Genomic DNA, 15600 nt, shown 5'->3' on the forward strand with positions numbered 1-15600 from the left:
TTTGGAAAGAACCTCCTCCTCCAGAGAGCCCATGCCAGGAGACAAAAGGGGACAAGCTGGTTTGAATGCAGTTTGGGGCCAGTACCTCATTTGCTAATTCGGGTAGGCAGAGGAAGAAAAAAGGTTTCTGATAAAGCACTCCTGCTTCCAAGGGTGAAGTGGAGCATCTTCACCCTCGACTATTGCATGCCTTCTTTCTCCACTCGCCTGAACTAGCAAAGAAGGCGGGCCACTAAACTGCCCGCTCGCCTGCATTCAAACCAGCCCACCTCCTCTCTTTTGGCATGGGCTCTCTGGAGGGGGATGGAAGGTCTCTCCCAAGACCTGCTTCCCTTACCTTACGGTGCAGTTCCGGGGCACGTTAGGGCAATGGGGGGGGGCTCTCTTGCACGCCTTTGGAGAAAGAAAGAAGGCATGCGAGAAAGCCCCCCCCCTGCCTGAACGTTTGAATGAAGGAGGCTACAGGCTCTTTGGCCCTCAGCTATGCAATCTCCTTTCGTTCTCTGCTGCCCAAACAAGTGAATGAGGCAGACGGAGAATGAAAGAACATCGCGTCGGGTGGGGAGAGTGAGCCAAGCGTTCCAACCAGTTCTAAACGGCATGGTAGATTTGTGGAACCTCTTCTACCAAACCAGTTAGAACCGGCAGGAACCCACCCCTGTACATACCCCATATATTTTCTAAGGTTCCATATAAAATGTTTCCCATAAAATTCTCAGTAGTCTTCTTCATGCATTTTAAAAGTATGTGAGGTTTCCATATGAGATGGGAAGACTATGCAGTAAGTGATTAAAACACTGATTTTCCAAGATAAATGGCCTGGAGAAGATTATAGTAGTTAAATAAGGCTTTCCACCAGAATAGCAAAACACATTCTATTTAAATATTTATTTATTATTTTTGTCCCAACTGAACCTATAGAATAATTTTCCTCACTTTTTGTAGCCCCAGAAATGTTAGAACCTCAGAGTTCTCAGCCAGATGAAATCTAAAATGCAAGACATATGCATGCTGGAGATATGGAAATACTGCTAAAAAGATTTATTGAAGAAAAAGAAATACTAAAGGTGTATTATTTGCAAAAAATGCAAATATTTGGACTATGTGTACATTAGAAAACAATCCCTGAAAATACCAACAAATCTGCATGTGGATTGTTTGAAATGGTTATTTTCATCAATTGGTACTTTTGGCTTCATGGAATCACCTTCAGACTGTGAAAGCGATGTAACAGAATGGAGCTATTCACATTTCTTTCCAACCCCCGACCCACCTCCACAACAGTAACAACAACAAAGGAATTTCATATTCACTTAAATAAATTATATTGACAACAGACAGGTAGAAAAAAAATTCAACGCAACACTAATGTAGACTACTTGTCTAAATTGTTGTGAAATCTGATTTTTCCCTGGCATGGATTTACTGCATGAGGCAGCAGCAGAACATACTGTTTAATTTCTTGATACCAAAACTTGCATTACTTATTTATTATAATATCTAGTAGAATAATTCCAAAATACAATGAGCTATAACAATATATCTTGAAGAAAGTGAGATCTTTGTTATGGATTAAATCTGTGGCTAGAGGTTGGATAGATAAGATGAAAATTGCCACACATTTTCTGATCATGCTTCCATTTTGAGGATGCAGATGAACAGTGAAACCAATAATACTATTCTGATTTCATCTTTGATAATAACCAATAGCATTTATGTGGGGATTGAGGGAAGTTGGAGAACCAGAACTACAATTGCTATTATTGCTGAATATTTTTTTTTAGAATTCATTTTTTGGGGGCTAAAAGTAATGTGTTTGCATTGTTATCTGTGCTGATTAGCAGAGACGCAGACAATATCCTTGGTTCTTTCCACAAGACTGTGGGGCAAACCAGAATAGCCCTTAATAACACACACTAATTTTCTTTCACCGCTGTTCTCATTTCAGGTTCAATGGATCCAAAAGACTTCCTCAGGGAGGCACAGATAATGAAGAATTTGAGACACCCGAAGCTTATACAGCTCTATGCTGTTTGCACTTTACAGGATCCAATTTATATTGTTACAGAGCTGATGAGACATGGGAGTCTGCTAGAATACCTCCAAAGTGAGTAGAAAACATTTCATTTAGATAGACTGTGGCAGTCAGCAGTAAAGCAAACACACTGGTATTAAAAAAAGGGGGGTGGGGGTGAAGAAAGAGATGAGCAGATCAATTTAGTGTGATTGGATATGAAGCCAGTAATGACTGGCAGGGATTGACATGGTGTGTGTGTGTGTCCCAAACTACTTTCACTTTGAATGGCATGGTGGGGATATATACTAAGAAATGATGGGGCAGACAAAAGCTAAAGTAGATGTAATCTTAACAAAGTGAAATGAAATAGTCAGTATGGTTGTTCCTTCTGCCCCTTCAGTCTCATTTAACATTCTAATTTAGTGGGAATATTGGAATGGTATGGCAAAGTCCCTCTCAAAGCTTTGGGGAAGGTATGTGAACCCTCTATTGGAGCCTTCATAGCTACTCAGAGATATCACTTAATACTCTCCCAAACAAACAAAAATAGATCATTGTTATTTCTACATAGTAAAAACTGTCTTTCTTCGTGTATGCATATCCCAGGGAAATTCCCATATAACCTGAAGAAGATATATTTCTTGTTCTTTCTATTACATGGATGTGCTGTCACAGGAAGCTTGAAAAATGATGTGTAAATGTAAAGATTTATGAGAAAGGATTTCTAGAAAAAAGATGCATATCTGTTTGCCTCTGTTTCTGATAACAATCAAAACTGCATAATATATTAAAAGTATATTAAAGGGTGGGCCACAGAGGTGATATTCAGCAGGTTCTGACCAGTTCTGGAGAACTGGTAGCATAAATTTTGAGTAGTTCAGAGAACTGGCAAATATCACCTCTGACTGGCCCCTCCCCCATCTATTCTCTGCCTCCCAAGTCCCAGCTGATAAGGGAGGAAATGGGGATTTTGCAGTATCCTCTCCCTGCCACGCCCACCAAGCCAAGCCACCAAGCCACGTTCACCAAGCCACACAATGCTCACCAAACCATGCTCACAGAACCGGTAGTAAGAAAATTTGAATCCTACCACTGGTGGACCATCCTCACAACAATCTTTGCTTTGGATCCTCAGTGTATGAAACTTTCTCCTTCAAAATTCTCCAGAAAACTGCATGACTGGGAAAAGGCCCTGACCCAGGCTTTTCTGGTCCATACTGTGTTCTTGAATTCTTCCTCACCTGATATATCATTTCAGAATGAGAGATAAGTAAATACACAGACAGACAGACAGACAGACAGACAGACAGACAGACAGACAGTTAGATGATAAGGTAAAGGTAAAAGTTCCCCTCGCATATATGTCCTAGTTGTTCCTGACTCTAGACGGCATTGCTCATCTCCATTTCAAAGCTGAAGAGCCAGCGCTGTCCCAAGAAGTCTCTGTGGTCATCTGGCTGGCATGACTAAACACCAAAGGTGCATGGAATGCTGTTACCTTCCCACCAAAGGTGGTCCCTATTTTTCTACTTGCATTTTTTACGTGCTTTCAAACTGATAGATTGGCAGAAACTGGGACAAATAACGGGAGCTCACTCTGTTATGCAGTGCTGGATGATAGATGGACAGTTATTTGCGTCTTTGCCTCAGTGTTGACTTCTGGCAACTGTCTGGACATGTTCTTGCATTTTTCTTCACCAGATACTAGAAGTTGTTTTCCCTTTTCTTCCTCCTAAGGCTGAGGGAAAATAACTGGCCGAAGGTAATCTGGAAGGCTTTGTGCCTAGGCAGTACTAAAACTCCTCTTCACACACCACCTCTCTGAGGTTTAAAGCCAGAATTTGTGTATGTGTGTGCTTTTGGGAAAGAGATTATTTGTTTACCATTTTTCACTCTAGCTTGGCTGTAAATGGGCAATGTTTACAAAGCAGCCATGTTGAGTCTCAAGCTTCTCATTTCCTCCTTGCCAGCTCTAGTCTTCACATCATCTATTAAAAGAAGTATAGTGGAACTTTACAAGTACAATATGAAAATAACATGTTATATAGAATATAGAATAATATAGGTGGAAGGGACCTTGGAGGTCTTGTAGTCCAACCCCCTGCTTAGGCAGGAAACCCCACACCAATTCAGACAAATGGTTATCTAACATCTTCTTAAAAACCTTGATTGTTGGAGCATTCACATTTTCTGGAGGCAAGTTGTTCCACTTGCCCCCATATCCATGGGGATCTATACCATAAAAAATAGGGGGGAAAGTGGGATGCAAATAACATTCTCTCTGTAGATAGAAATGCAACTTTCAATAGCAGGGAAGATTCAATCCCATTTTGACTTGCAATATTAACAGTGGGATAGTTAGTACAATGCTCATCAGTTGCTTTATCTCAAAATATTCCCTCCCAACGGCATATTAGAATAGGACTGTTGTAAGATCCTCTCAGTAGTTCATCTTCAGTACTGTATAATGTAACATGATGCACTGCTTGATATAATACCTGATTCTTAAAACCACAAATCCTCATCCACCTTCCTTCTCACCTCCCAAACTGTAGTATTAACATGATGCCTGCAGATGGTTATTCAGCGAATTGGGTGAGGCTGAAGCAAATGCTGCAATGCTTTCACTAAAGAGAATTAATGAAAGAAACAAATTCTACTGCAGCAGGAAAAAAAAGGTCAGGGGAAAAAGCAAGTACACATAGTTCAAGGAACAGTAGCAGTCGGTGATTACAATGCCTTCTTTCTGCTACTTAGCCTTTGATATCTGCTGAAACACTTATAGTGCTTGTCACTCATTTCTATTCTTGTCTCCCAGCTGTTCTACTTTCCCACAGCAGTTAAAAAAACAAAACACAATAAAGGACAGTCATCCTGTTGCAACTTTAATCTGGCTAGGTGAAGAAGGAAAATAAAAGAAGCAATAAACACCTTAACGACAGCCTTGTAGATCAAAACATTACCATCTCTTGGGATCTAGGAAGGGTGCTTTTTGCATGGCAGACCCTGCTCTATGGAGAGCCCTTTCTATTGAAGTTTCCACCCTTCTAAGCCTTCTGAAAAGCCTTTAAGACTGAGATGTCTACGGAGATTCTCAGTCATCCAAGTCATGGTTTGTTCCAAAAGTGCTTTTCCAAAAGGAAACTGGACTTTGTTTTTCCTTGAGGACATTTTGTAGAAGAATAGAATAGAATTCTTTATTGGCCAAGTATGATTGGACATACAAGGAATTTGTCTTTGGTGCATATGCTCTCAGTGTACATAAAAAGACAAGATACATTCTCCAAGAATCATAAGGTGCAACACTTAATGATAGTCATAGCGTACAAATAAGCAAACAGAAAACAATCAATATAAATCGTAAGGATACAAGCAACAAAGTTACAGTCCTGCAGTCATAAGTGGGAGGAGATGGGTGATAGGACTGAGGAGAAGACTAATGGTAATAGTAATGCAACCTTAGAGAATGCTTTGACAGTGGTGAGGGAATTATTTGTTTAGTAGAGTGATGGCGTTTGGGGAAAACCTGTTCTTGTATCTAGTTGTCTTGGTATGCAGAGCCCTATAGCATTGTTTTGAGGGTAGGAGTTGAAACAATTTATGTCCAGGATGAGAGGGGTAGGTAATATTTTCATGATCCTCTTTTTGATTCATGCAATATACAGGTCCTCAATGGCAGACAGGTTGGCAGTAATTGTGTTTTCTGCAGTTCTGTTTATCCTCTGAAGTCTGTGTCTGTCTTGTTGGGTTGCAGAACCAAACCAGACAGCTGTGGAGGTGCAGACTCAATAATCCAAGACAGACTTCTTATACAAGAAGTTCAGTTCAGTTCAGTTCAGCTCAGCTCAGCTCAATTCTGAAGAAGCTTCTTGGATCAGGGAGTGAAACATCTTCAAAGAAAAACAAAATCCAGTTACCTTTTGAAAAAGCACCTTTGGGACCTTAAGATCTGCTTTTTCATCCAAGTGTTGGGATAAGGTGAGCTGGATGAGAAGATTAAGTAAGGGATTGCATGTGGAACCTTAATTCTGATGCCAGTTTTTAATGTTTTTGGTTTTTCTACATATATGTATTATTTTGTTTTATTAGTGTTTTAATTGTCGATTGGGAACTGCCTAGAGTAGGAAATAGGATAGACAACCATATAGGTGTTTTAAATAAAATAAATACCCCCCTCCCAATAAATTAATTGAACAAGTTTGAGAATTAGACCCAGTTCTATTACATAATTACAGTCCAGTTACTCCCTTTTCCTTTCTAGAGAAGATATTGAGAAAGTGGCTACAAAGCTACAAAGGGTAAATTCCTGTTGGAGCAGTTGTGTCTAACTATGCCAATTGTCTACTATTCAAGAACATAACATCCTGGTAATTGTCACTCTTACCCTCATCTCCACACTGAAGAAGCAATTATGCTTGTAATGCAGAATGCTATAGTCAGCATGCTGACTGGCACCATTCAATATAGCCATATACAGCAAGAGCAGAATTGGCTGCCAGTTGGCTTCCACATACAAGTCAGGTCCTACATACTGCAGCTTGGGGCCTGTTTATCTGCAAGGCTGCTTATTCCAAGTAGAATCTGTCCGTCCAAGGCCCAACCTGTAGAGAGGGCTTGTTGAAAGTCAGGTCAAGAAGACTTATTTTTACCAACCTTCTCCAAATATTACTTCCTTGCAGATGATGCAGGTTCCAGAATCCATGTGCCAGAGCAGGTAGATATGGCAGCTCAAGTGGCCTCTGGAATGGCCTACCTGGAATCCCAAAATTTCATCCACCGAGATTTGGCAGCAAGGAATGTCCTGGTTGGTGATCACAATGTTTACAAAGTGGCAGATTTTGGACTTGCACGGGTTTTTAAGGTATAATTTTTAATTTGATGTCTCAGATATTTGGATACTTAGCTAGATGTAGCTATATTACATTTAAAAGCCAATATATAATATACATAAATGTATATATACTGTATAAAAAGCAAATACCACTCACTAATCACGAAATCTCCAGAACCGTTGTCTACAAACTTGAAATTTGGCACATATTTTTCTCTTGACTTCTAGGTGCTCACTAAGAAAGGATTTTTTGAAATGACCATCAGATCATTAGTATACAATAATTAACACACTCTGATACTCCCCCTCCCCACCTGAAATGAACTCTGTTCCAACTGCCAGTTGCCTTATATTAACACGCTCTGATGCTAAGGAGTTAGATATTCTAGTCCCCCTTCCCACCTGAAAAGAACTCTGTTTCAACTGTCAGTTGCTTCACATTCCGTTACTTCAGTTCAAACTGGCAGATGTTCTACTCCTTCACTCAGGAGCAGTCTGGGCTCTTTACAATACTAAAGGTCAGTACCTCACCAAAATGTCTACTCCTTCTACCTATGGAACTGCTTCCGGACTCAGGGTGGTGAGAGTGATATAATGAGGAACCAGTTTGTTTGGGGCAGTATGCTAACTCTGTAAATCACTTAGAGATGGCTGTAAAGCACTCTGAAGCTGTATATAACTCTAACTGCTATTGCTATAATTTAAGAATTCATGCCCTAGATTGGTCCTTATTAAACTTTTGATTCCCTGAACCCTTCTCACTTTTAAATATTATGAAGAACACCAAAGTAGCTTTTATGGGTTATATTTATATTTTTATATTTATGGTTATATTTATCAATAATTACCATATTAAAAATTGAAATTGATCCATTTATAGAATCATTATAAAAATAATAAAATTAAACTCATTAGATGTTAATATAAATATTTTTTTCCTGAAAAAAAATATTTTTTAAGAAAGAAAAGATAGCAGCAAGAAAAATGACTTTGTTTTAACTTTTGGCAAACTTTTGGCAAATATTTTCCACATCTGGCAAATAATTTTGATTTCAAGGACACATGAGAAAATCTTAGAGCCATGATGGCGAACCTATGGCACCTGTGCCACAGGTGGCACGCAGAGCCCTCTCTATGGGCATCTGAGCTGTTGGTCCAGCTCAGTTCTGCTGTGCATGCGCATGCACCTCCTGCCATCCATCTGATTTTGGGGTCTCTGTCACACATGTGCGTAAGGGTGGGGTGCACACACTGGGGTTGTACGTGCATACACGGGGGGTGCGGCGTGCCAAAAGGGTTAGCCATCACTGTCTTAGAGGAACCTCCCTTCCATCGTCCTCAGATACACTTTAAGAAACACCACCCTAAATGATACAGCATCTGCAAATTTGGTATTTAAGAATGGAATTGCTTTACGCAGAGGCAGCATCTATACAGGGTGACTAATTTTGGGGACAAAGAACCATAATAATTGTAGTGGAGTTTCTAGCATAGGAACCAGCTGTTTGGCTGTAGCTAGAGACAAAGGCTATGTTTGGAAGTCACAGTGAGACACAATTCTAATTTACCATGAAACGTAGTGTTTTACCTTGCTCAGTTTCTCTTAGCTGGATTTTCCTGACAGCAGCAATGGCTAAATAAAAACTCCTTCTGTGAATTGTTTAGCGTGCACTTTTAGAGCACTGACTGCTCATTCCTTGATCTGCTGCACCTCCTGCTGATATGCTGACTTGTGAAAGGGCATGAGGTTGTGAGTTGATTTCCGTAGATTGGCTTTTTGCTTCAGGCTTGTTGGGATTAGGTGCTGTCTGGAACCAGCAAATCAAGACAATATACTACAGAAAACCTGTAGGTGGATTACTGTAGGTTCAAGCGGCAGCATTGGCAGCATTTATGATGCGATCTGAGTGAGACCTTTCAGAGATAAAGATATACTGGTACATATTCAGCGAAATAATGTTTACATTTGTCCAGGCTGCCTTGGACACCGTAAGATGGAATTGCTCCCTCCCCTATTTATCTTTTTGGTCTTATTTTGATTACAAAGAATCAACAACTTTAACTTATAACTTTTAACTTTAGCTTATTATTATAAGTGAATGTCTCCATGTTACATTTGGAACAGCTGGTTCCAATTATGTTTATTTTAATTGGGGGGGGGGGAGAATCAGAGTTTTGATCATGGCAAACAAATCACAGGAGTTTCCCAAGGATAAAAATTGATTCAATTTAGTCTTCCAAATTGATTCATTTTTAAGTAAAATGAATCTGGATTTTCAATTGAATGGATTCATACTTTTAAGCTGATTTGTATAAAAGTAGGTTTGCTTCTTTTTTGAATTAAAATTTGGAGAGGTCTGATTTGGTTTTACCCATTAGATTGATCTGATGATGTCACTATATTTCATTATAATATTGGATTCAGAGGAAGGATTCTATCAAACTGCCTTCACATTAAAATTTTAAGTTGAATATTTGCACCACACTTGTTTCTGTGAAATGTTTATGTACCCTAGAAAGTAGAGAGACCAAATCAGGATCAACCTATGTACCTTAACATGATGTACAAATGCAGTCATAATTTTAAAAGGTACACTTTAATACGGAGATCTTCATAGTGATCTATATTGCCTGATAAGAAAAAAAAAGAATATATAGCATTACTACTTCTGAAACTCAGAGCAATATGCATGCATGTGAGAAAGGAAGCAGGATGATCTCAGGGGGGGAAAAATCAAATATATAAGTAAATAATGTTCCATTTATTCTTCACAGTATGTCAGCTCACTTCACCTAAATTAATTGGTGCCACTATGAACAAATATATTAATTTGCAGTTCTTGGAATCTGCTTTTCAAATCCTGGAACTGTTTAAGGGATGATGATAGAAGTCAGTGTTTTGTTGGGCCCTATAATTAATCACAGGACAAAGATTCTGAATGCATTAGTTCTTGCTGTCAGCTTCTCGTCTTGCTAAAGGCTTCACATGAATCCCGTGCCCTACTGCCAATAGGTAGCTTGCACTGCTGTCACTGATAGATTCAGAACTCACAGTAGTAAGCCCCAATTAATCATGGCCAAATTGATGTTGCATGGATGCTTGACAAAACAAGGGCTAGGAATTAAGGAACAAAAGTTCTACCTGGTTGGTTCAGGTCGTCACGGAACATCAGCTATCATTCAACAAGCAGGTTTCAGTGTAATGATTATTGGGATTATGTAAATGTTGGGAAAAAAGCGCTTTTAAGTTGATTTGAATGTCACAATAGTGGAATTGGATAGATCTGGAGATTTATCACATTGTTTCTTGTTTGCATAAAATAGGTAGAAAATGAAAATGTCTATGAAGCCAAACACGAAACAAAGCTCCCAGTGAAATGGACAGCTCCTGAAGCAATTCGCTCTAATAGGTTTAGCATTAAATCTGATGTCTGGTCTTTTGGAATACTCCTTTTTGAAATAATCACTTATGGAAAAATGCCCTATGCAGGTGAGTGCTTTGTTTGAAAATCATGCTTTCAACTTTTTTTAAAAAAAATGAGATGTTACTTTTCTTCAGCTGATAGGAAAGCTTAATAAAACCTTACAATTTTCCGTATGGAATAGAAACGCTTGGATAATCTATGTAGCAATTATAAATGTTGTACCATCTACTAAACTAAATAGCACTACTAATTTCAAACAATTAAAATCTTGCCAGATTTATTTTACATCTATTTATCTGCTGCCTTTTCCAAAGTTTCTAAGCAGCTTACATCATTAAAATAATTAAACCATACACCTGTAAACAAGATCTTCAGCTAAAATAGTTTATTATTACCCCAAACTGCTGCTATCATTTATATGATATCCTCTGCCAATTTCTTTTTTGAGAAAAATAATGTTTTATACCTTTGCTGAAAGATAAATAGGTGAGAGTCTGGCCTCAACTACAGGTATGAGCTATTAAAGAGCATGGGGCTGCAACTGAGAAGGCTAGTCTTTGTGTCCCCTTGATACCTGAAACAAGAGAGGTGAATGAATGTGCTCTAAGTGAGCATATTTGGGCAGATTTTAGTGGAGCAGGTGAACTAGCAACTAGCACCTAAGATTGGACCTGAAAACCTATGGGGACCAATGTAGCATCTACAATTTAGAAGCTACACTGTATTAGCTTTCATCCGTCAGCAAATTAGCACCTGCCTTCTGCACCAGTTTGTCAAATTCCATGTAGCCAGAAAGGAAATACTACAGAAGAACAACACATATTTCAGGAAGGTATCTTAACACTGGCCTGGGGCAAATGAAGAACCTTGAAAACTCTAATAGTAATTCCCCAGCCTCAGTTATAATGAGGTAACTGAAGTAGAGTTTCTTTGATGCATTTTTCCCCAAGATCTTTTGCAATCTGGATTAAATTGCCTTTTCTGAGATTCAAACTCTATTGCACAAAGAATTCTTACCACAGTCAGCATATACAACCACAAAGTTCCATTCCCCCCACCCCCAGATCCTTTTTCCAGTAATCCTAAAAGAAAAGCTTCAGTTTTCAATTTTAACAATCTTCTGCATTGTAACATGGATTCTGGCCCCGATATTTCTTTGTTTTATCACAAGTCCACGAAAGATGATTAAAAAGCACCTTCTTCAGGATTACATTTCCAACATACATTTCAACGACTTTATACACCTTTGAGAATTTATCAGGTTTTAGTTATCTAAGATAAAATAGTTTTCATCTTAACGTGGAGTTCATTTCTTGATCTGATTTATATCTTGAGGCTGACTGATGCATGTTTGCTAGTATCAGGATCTGCTGAGAATTACAGAAGAAGGAGGGGTCCTTCTTTAATAGGTCATCTTTAATAACAATCAATGTTCTTTCTGTCCCTTGCCCATGCAAAACTTCACTGGTCTTATTGCTATGGTGTAGGTTCCAAACTTGACTTAAACATAACAATATTCACTCCTTGTTTTGCACAGTGTCACTCAAATCATCTGTTGTAGCATTTCTTCTACAAAGAACAGCCTTTGATTGACATCTGGGGAGGGTGGCTCAAGAGCAATCCTGCAAATGCCTGTGTTGCCTCTGAATTCCAAAGATTATCTATGCACCCAACAAAAGCTGCTGACTAAATTGTAGAAAATTCCCCTAGACCCTGCTGAGAACAATAGGATCCATAAGATGTCTAGGAGATAGCATCTAAATAGGTCCACTGAGTTGAGTCAGGTTTTACAGGATACCTTCCTTCTCATGTGAGATCTGGAATCTGATATATTTTTATACTTACTGTATTTACTTTTTTGTTAATCAGCAAAATACCCTATAGATATATAAATAAACACAATTTTCATTATGGAATCCCCTGACTAGTGGGGACAGTTGTTGAGTCATCCCACCACCTAAAATGATTCATGTTCTAAGCCTTGCCTTATATCTTCTGCTATGGTTGTTAATCAGTGGTGGGTTCTGGATCCCGTTCCAACCGTACCGGTTGGAACAGGCCAGAGGTAACCCACATAGATGTGTGCAGTGCATGCGCACACGTGCGTGGTGCATGCAGTGCATCGTACCTGCCAGCGATGCCTCCTTAAGCCTCCGTGATGCTCCAGTTGCTTGGTGGAGCGTCGCACAGGTGCTGTACGTGCCATGCTCATGCGCGGAAGCGCTGAAGGCTTTAAAGGTCAGGTAAGGATACTGGAACTATATTGTTTTGTTTTAAAAAAAGGGGGCATGCAGAGCTTTGGGAGGGTCTTGGGGGCCGGGGGGGGGGCAAAAATTAGCAAAAATGGTCCTCCCCAATCTTCAGGAGCACCTTGCAAGCCTCCCAAACCCTCTGCACATCCATTTTTGAAAAGGGGGAGGGGTTTCAGTAGGCCAAAAATGCTGTATTCAGTGTTTATAATGCATCCAGATTTTCAGCCTCTTTTTTGAGGGAAAAAGGTGCATCTTATACTCTGAAAAATACAGTAAGAGGAAAACATTAGTGTCATGCTCTGTCTGAGTCCAGAAATATTTGGTTCATAGAAGCAATGCTGGTTCTACCATTCGGCAAACTGATCACTTCAGGAGCTTCTGGATAATTTTCTTGGCATCCTTACAATAAACAGGGAGAGATTTCTATCATTTCAGCAAAGACAGCGATATCTCTCGAGTCAATTATATGATCCTGTTTTGGGAAGCCCCAAACTCTCAGTGTGAGCTTTTAGCCATTTGCCAAACTAAAAATTAAATTTAAATGGGTAGAATTATTTCTTGCATTAAAGATACTAACTTGCAGAGATGCTAGAAAGCAGAGAGTCTTGTGCAAAATAATGCATCCTTGAGAATGCCTCGTCTTCCCAATGTATTTCAAGTTAGCATGTTTATTATGCATAAATTGCTAATCTTCTAAAACTACATCATAGGTCTGATGGGTTTTCAAGTGCTCCAGAGACTGGATCAAGGGTACAGAATGCCGCAACCAGCTAATTGTCCTCTAGAGTTGTACAACATTATGCTGCAGTGTTGGAACGTCGAACCCAAAGAACGTCCAACCTTTGAAACGTTGCATTGGAGATTGGAAGATTATTATGACATGGATTCCACATCTTATGCAGATGCAAATACTTTTGTACATTGAATGAATACATTTTGCTACTGCTCAAAAACAACTTTCCTTTAGGAATTTTTTAAAAAAATCATTTCAAGTCAATGTTATAGAATGAAGATAAATCTACCTGTGTACGTGAGTGTGTGTGTGTGTGTGTGTGTGTGTGTGTGTGTGTGTAGACAGATCTATATATAAACACACATACAACACACATACATACACAGATACTCATAGGGGCCTACTCTCTGCAATGGGACTGGAAGAAAGAAAGCCTTTTCTGTAAGAGTAATGCATTTGTTAGGCTATTACATGCTACATCAAACAAAAGCTGCTATTTTCACCAAAGTAACCGTGAGATCAATCTAACCTCAGAGCAGATAAATGGATATCTTAAAATAGTGGCGAATGCCAAGGAATGTCTGTTTATTAAAATCTGTGACATTATGCCACAGTCTTGATGGCAGTCATTTATACTGTAAGATTAAGAAAACTGAAATAGACAGGATCTCACCCCCCCTCTGCTGCACAATGAAGTTATTCTTCTATTTATTATTTAAGCAAGAAATAGTAAAGAACACAAATCATAAACAACTGCCTCACAAAAGACATTGCAACACTACTTTTAATACTTCAGAATGATTATGCGTTATTCTCCAGATTCCACAAGTAATCTGTTAAATCGCATTGATTTGTTTTTATGAAAGCATGTGATTGTGCTTACAGAGAGCCTCTCCATAAAAATACTTTTGTCACCTGTATTCCGCCCCCCCTTTTTTTCTATACATATTCTACAGCTACAATTCTGGCCACGCTGAATTAGAAGTTGGGATTGCGCCCATGCAATAGATGTATATTTACTTTTGAAAAAAATGAGAGAGAATATACTTTGGGGAAACACAATCTATCAAAATAATGGGCTTCTTCAAACAGTATCTGTTTTGCAGTCAAGTGATGAGCTTTAGTTCATAAATATAGCCTTTGTAATTTTATAACAACCAAATACTACACAGTTATATATGAGAACCAGACTATTGCGTACCGCAATAGAGTGCCAGTCTCTACTTCTTTTAACAGGCTCTGAATAGAGATCAGCTGCTTCCAAGCAGAGATTTCAAATAATTCTGTCAAGCAATTTTCTGATGTGGATTTTTGTTTTTATCTGTCTGATCATGGACCACAGTACTGATTGTATTGGGGCCACTCATTCTTTTATGAAATGCATACTTGAAGTTGTTCGATTGTACTTTTAAGAATGTGGAAAGAATCTAATGTAAAACATTGGCATGTTAAATAAAACTCCAGATAGATTTACTATTTGGTTAGACGTCTAGCTTATTTTTTTTCTCCATTATGCATTCGTTTAGTTTGTTTTATTGAGAACCACAATGCCAGTTATCTTTGGTAAATCATCTTCTATAAACGGTAAATCCAGTGTGACCATGAAACTACTATTTGACACACAAAAAAAGAAAGCATATTATACTGCACATAGCATACTACACAAAGAGATCGTGTTTAACTTCTGCAGATATTATCAATGATCAGACTTGCATTTTGAAAGCATCATCCTTTGATATGGTTAAAAAGAATAGTCACTTGCAGTAAAAATAAAGTATAGACTGAAATCTTCCTCTCAAATTAGTTACATTTCTTTTTGCAATAAGGTTCCCCGTCATTCCCAACTCTAGGGGGCAGTGCTCCTCTCCGTTTCTAAGCCAAAGAGCCACGCTGTCCGAAGACATCTCCGTGGTCATGTGGTCGGCATGACTAAACATCAAAGGCGGACGGAACACTGTTACCTTCCCACCAAAGTGGTTCATTTTTCTACTTGCATTGTTATACGCTTTCGAACTGCTTGGCTGGCAGAAGCTGGGACAAAGGAAAGATACCACTATCTGCAACTGCATGTTCAGATTTACTCCATTCTAAGAAAAAAATAGTTGTCATCCATTCTCAATATTGTATCAAAGAGATGTATTTATTTGGCAGTGAGGAACTGCTTGTAAAAATGTAGCCTTACTGACATAAATTGTTGCATGTATTCGTGCTATATTTTATTCCAGGAGTAAACAAAACACTTTGTTTCTGTCCTTGATAGGCTAGAACATATGTAAATGAAAAGATGTAAGCACCATTAACCAACAAAATTGTGTAATGGATGGTGAATGAATGATGCAGGA

General features: G+C 38.8%; 1 protein-coding gene across 1 annotated transcript in view; it reads left to right on the plus strand.

Moving 5' to 3' along the window:
- The window catches only part of FRK (fyn related Src family tyrosine kinase), a 63086-nt gene extending 48355 nt beyond the window's left edge, over positions 1-14731 (plus strand). The window contains exons 5-8 of the mRNA XM_087718619.1: positions 1949-2107; positions 6697-6878; positions 10173-10338; positions 13236-14731. Coding sequence (XP_087574745.1) covers positions 1949-2107; positions 6697-6878; positions 10173-10338; positions 13236-13450 — 722 coding nt within the window. The 3' untranslated portion in view covers positions 13451-14731. The remainder of the gene's footprint in view (positions 1-1948; positions 2108-6696; positions 6879-10172; positions 10339-13235) is intronic.
- The last annotated feature ends 869 nt before the right edge of the window (positions 14732-15600 follow it).

The sequence above is a fragment of the Thamnophis sirtalis genome, unplaced genomic scaffold (assembly GCF_051295495.1).
Source record: "Thamnophis sirtalis isolate CommonGarterSnake01/CBP01778 unplaced genomic scaffold, rThaSir2_p1.2 scaffold_6, whole genome shotgun sequence".
Classification (NCBI taxonomy): domain Eukaryota; kingdom Metazoa; phylum Chordata; class Lepidosauria; order Squamata; family Natricidae; genus Thamnophis; species Thamnophis sirtalis.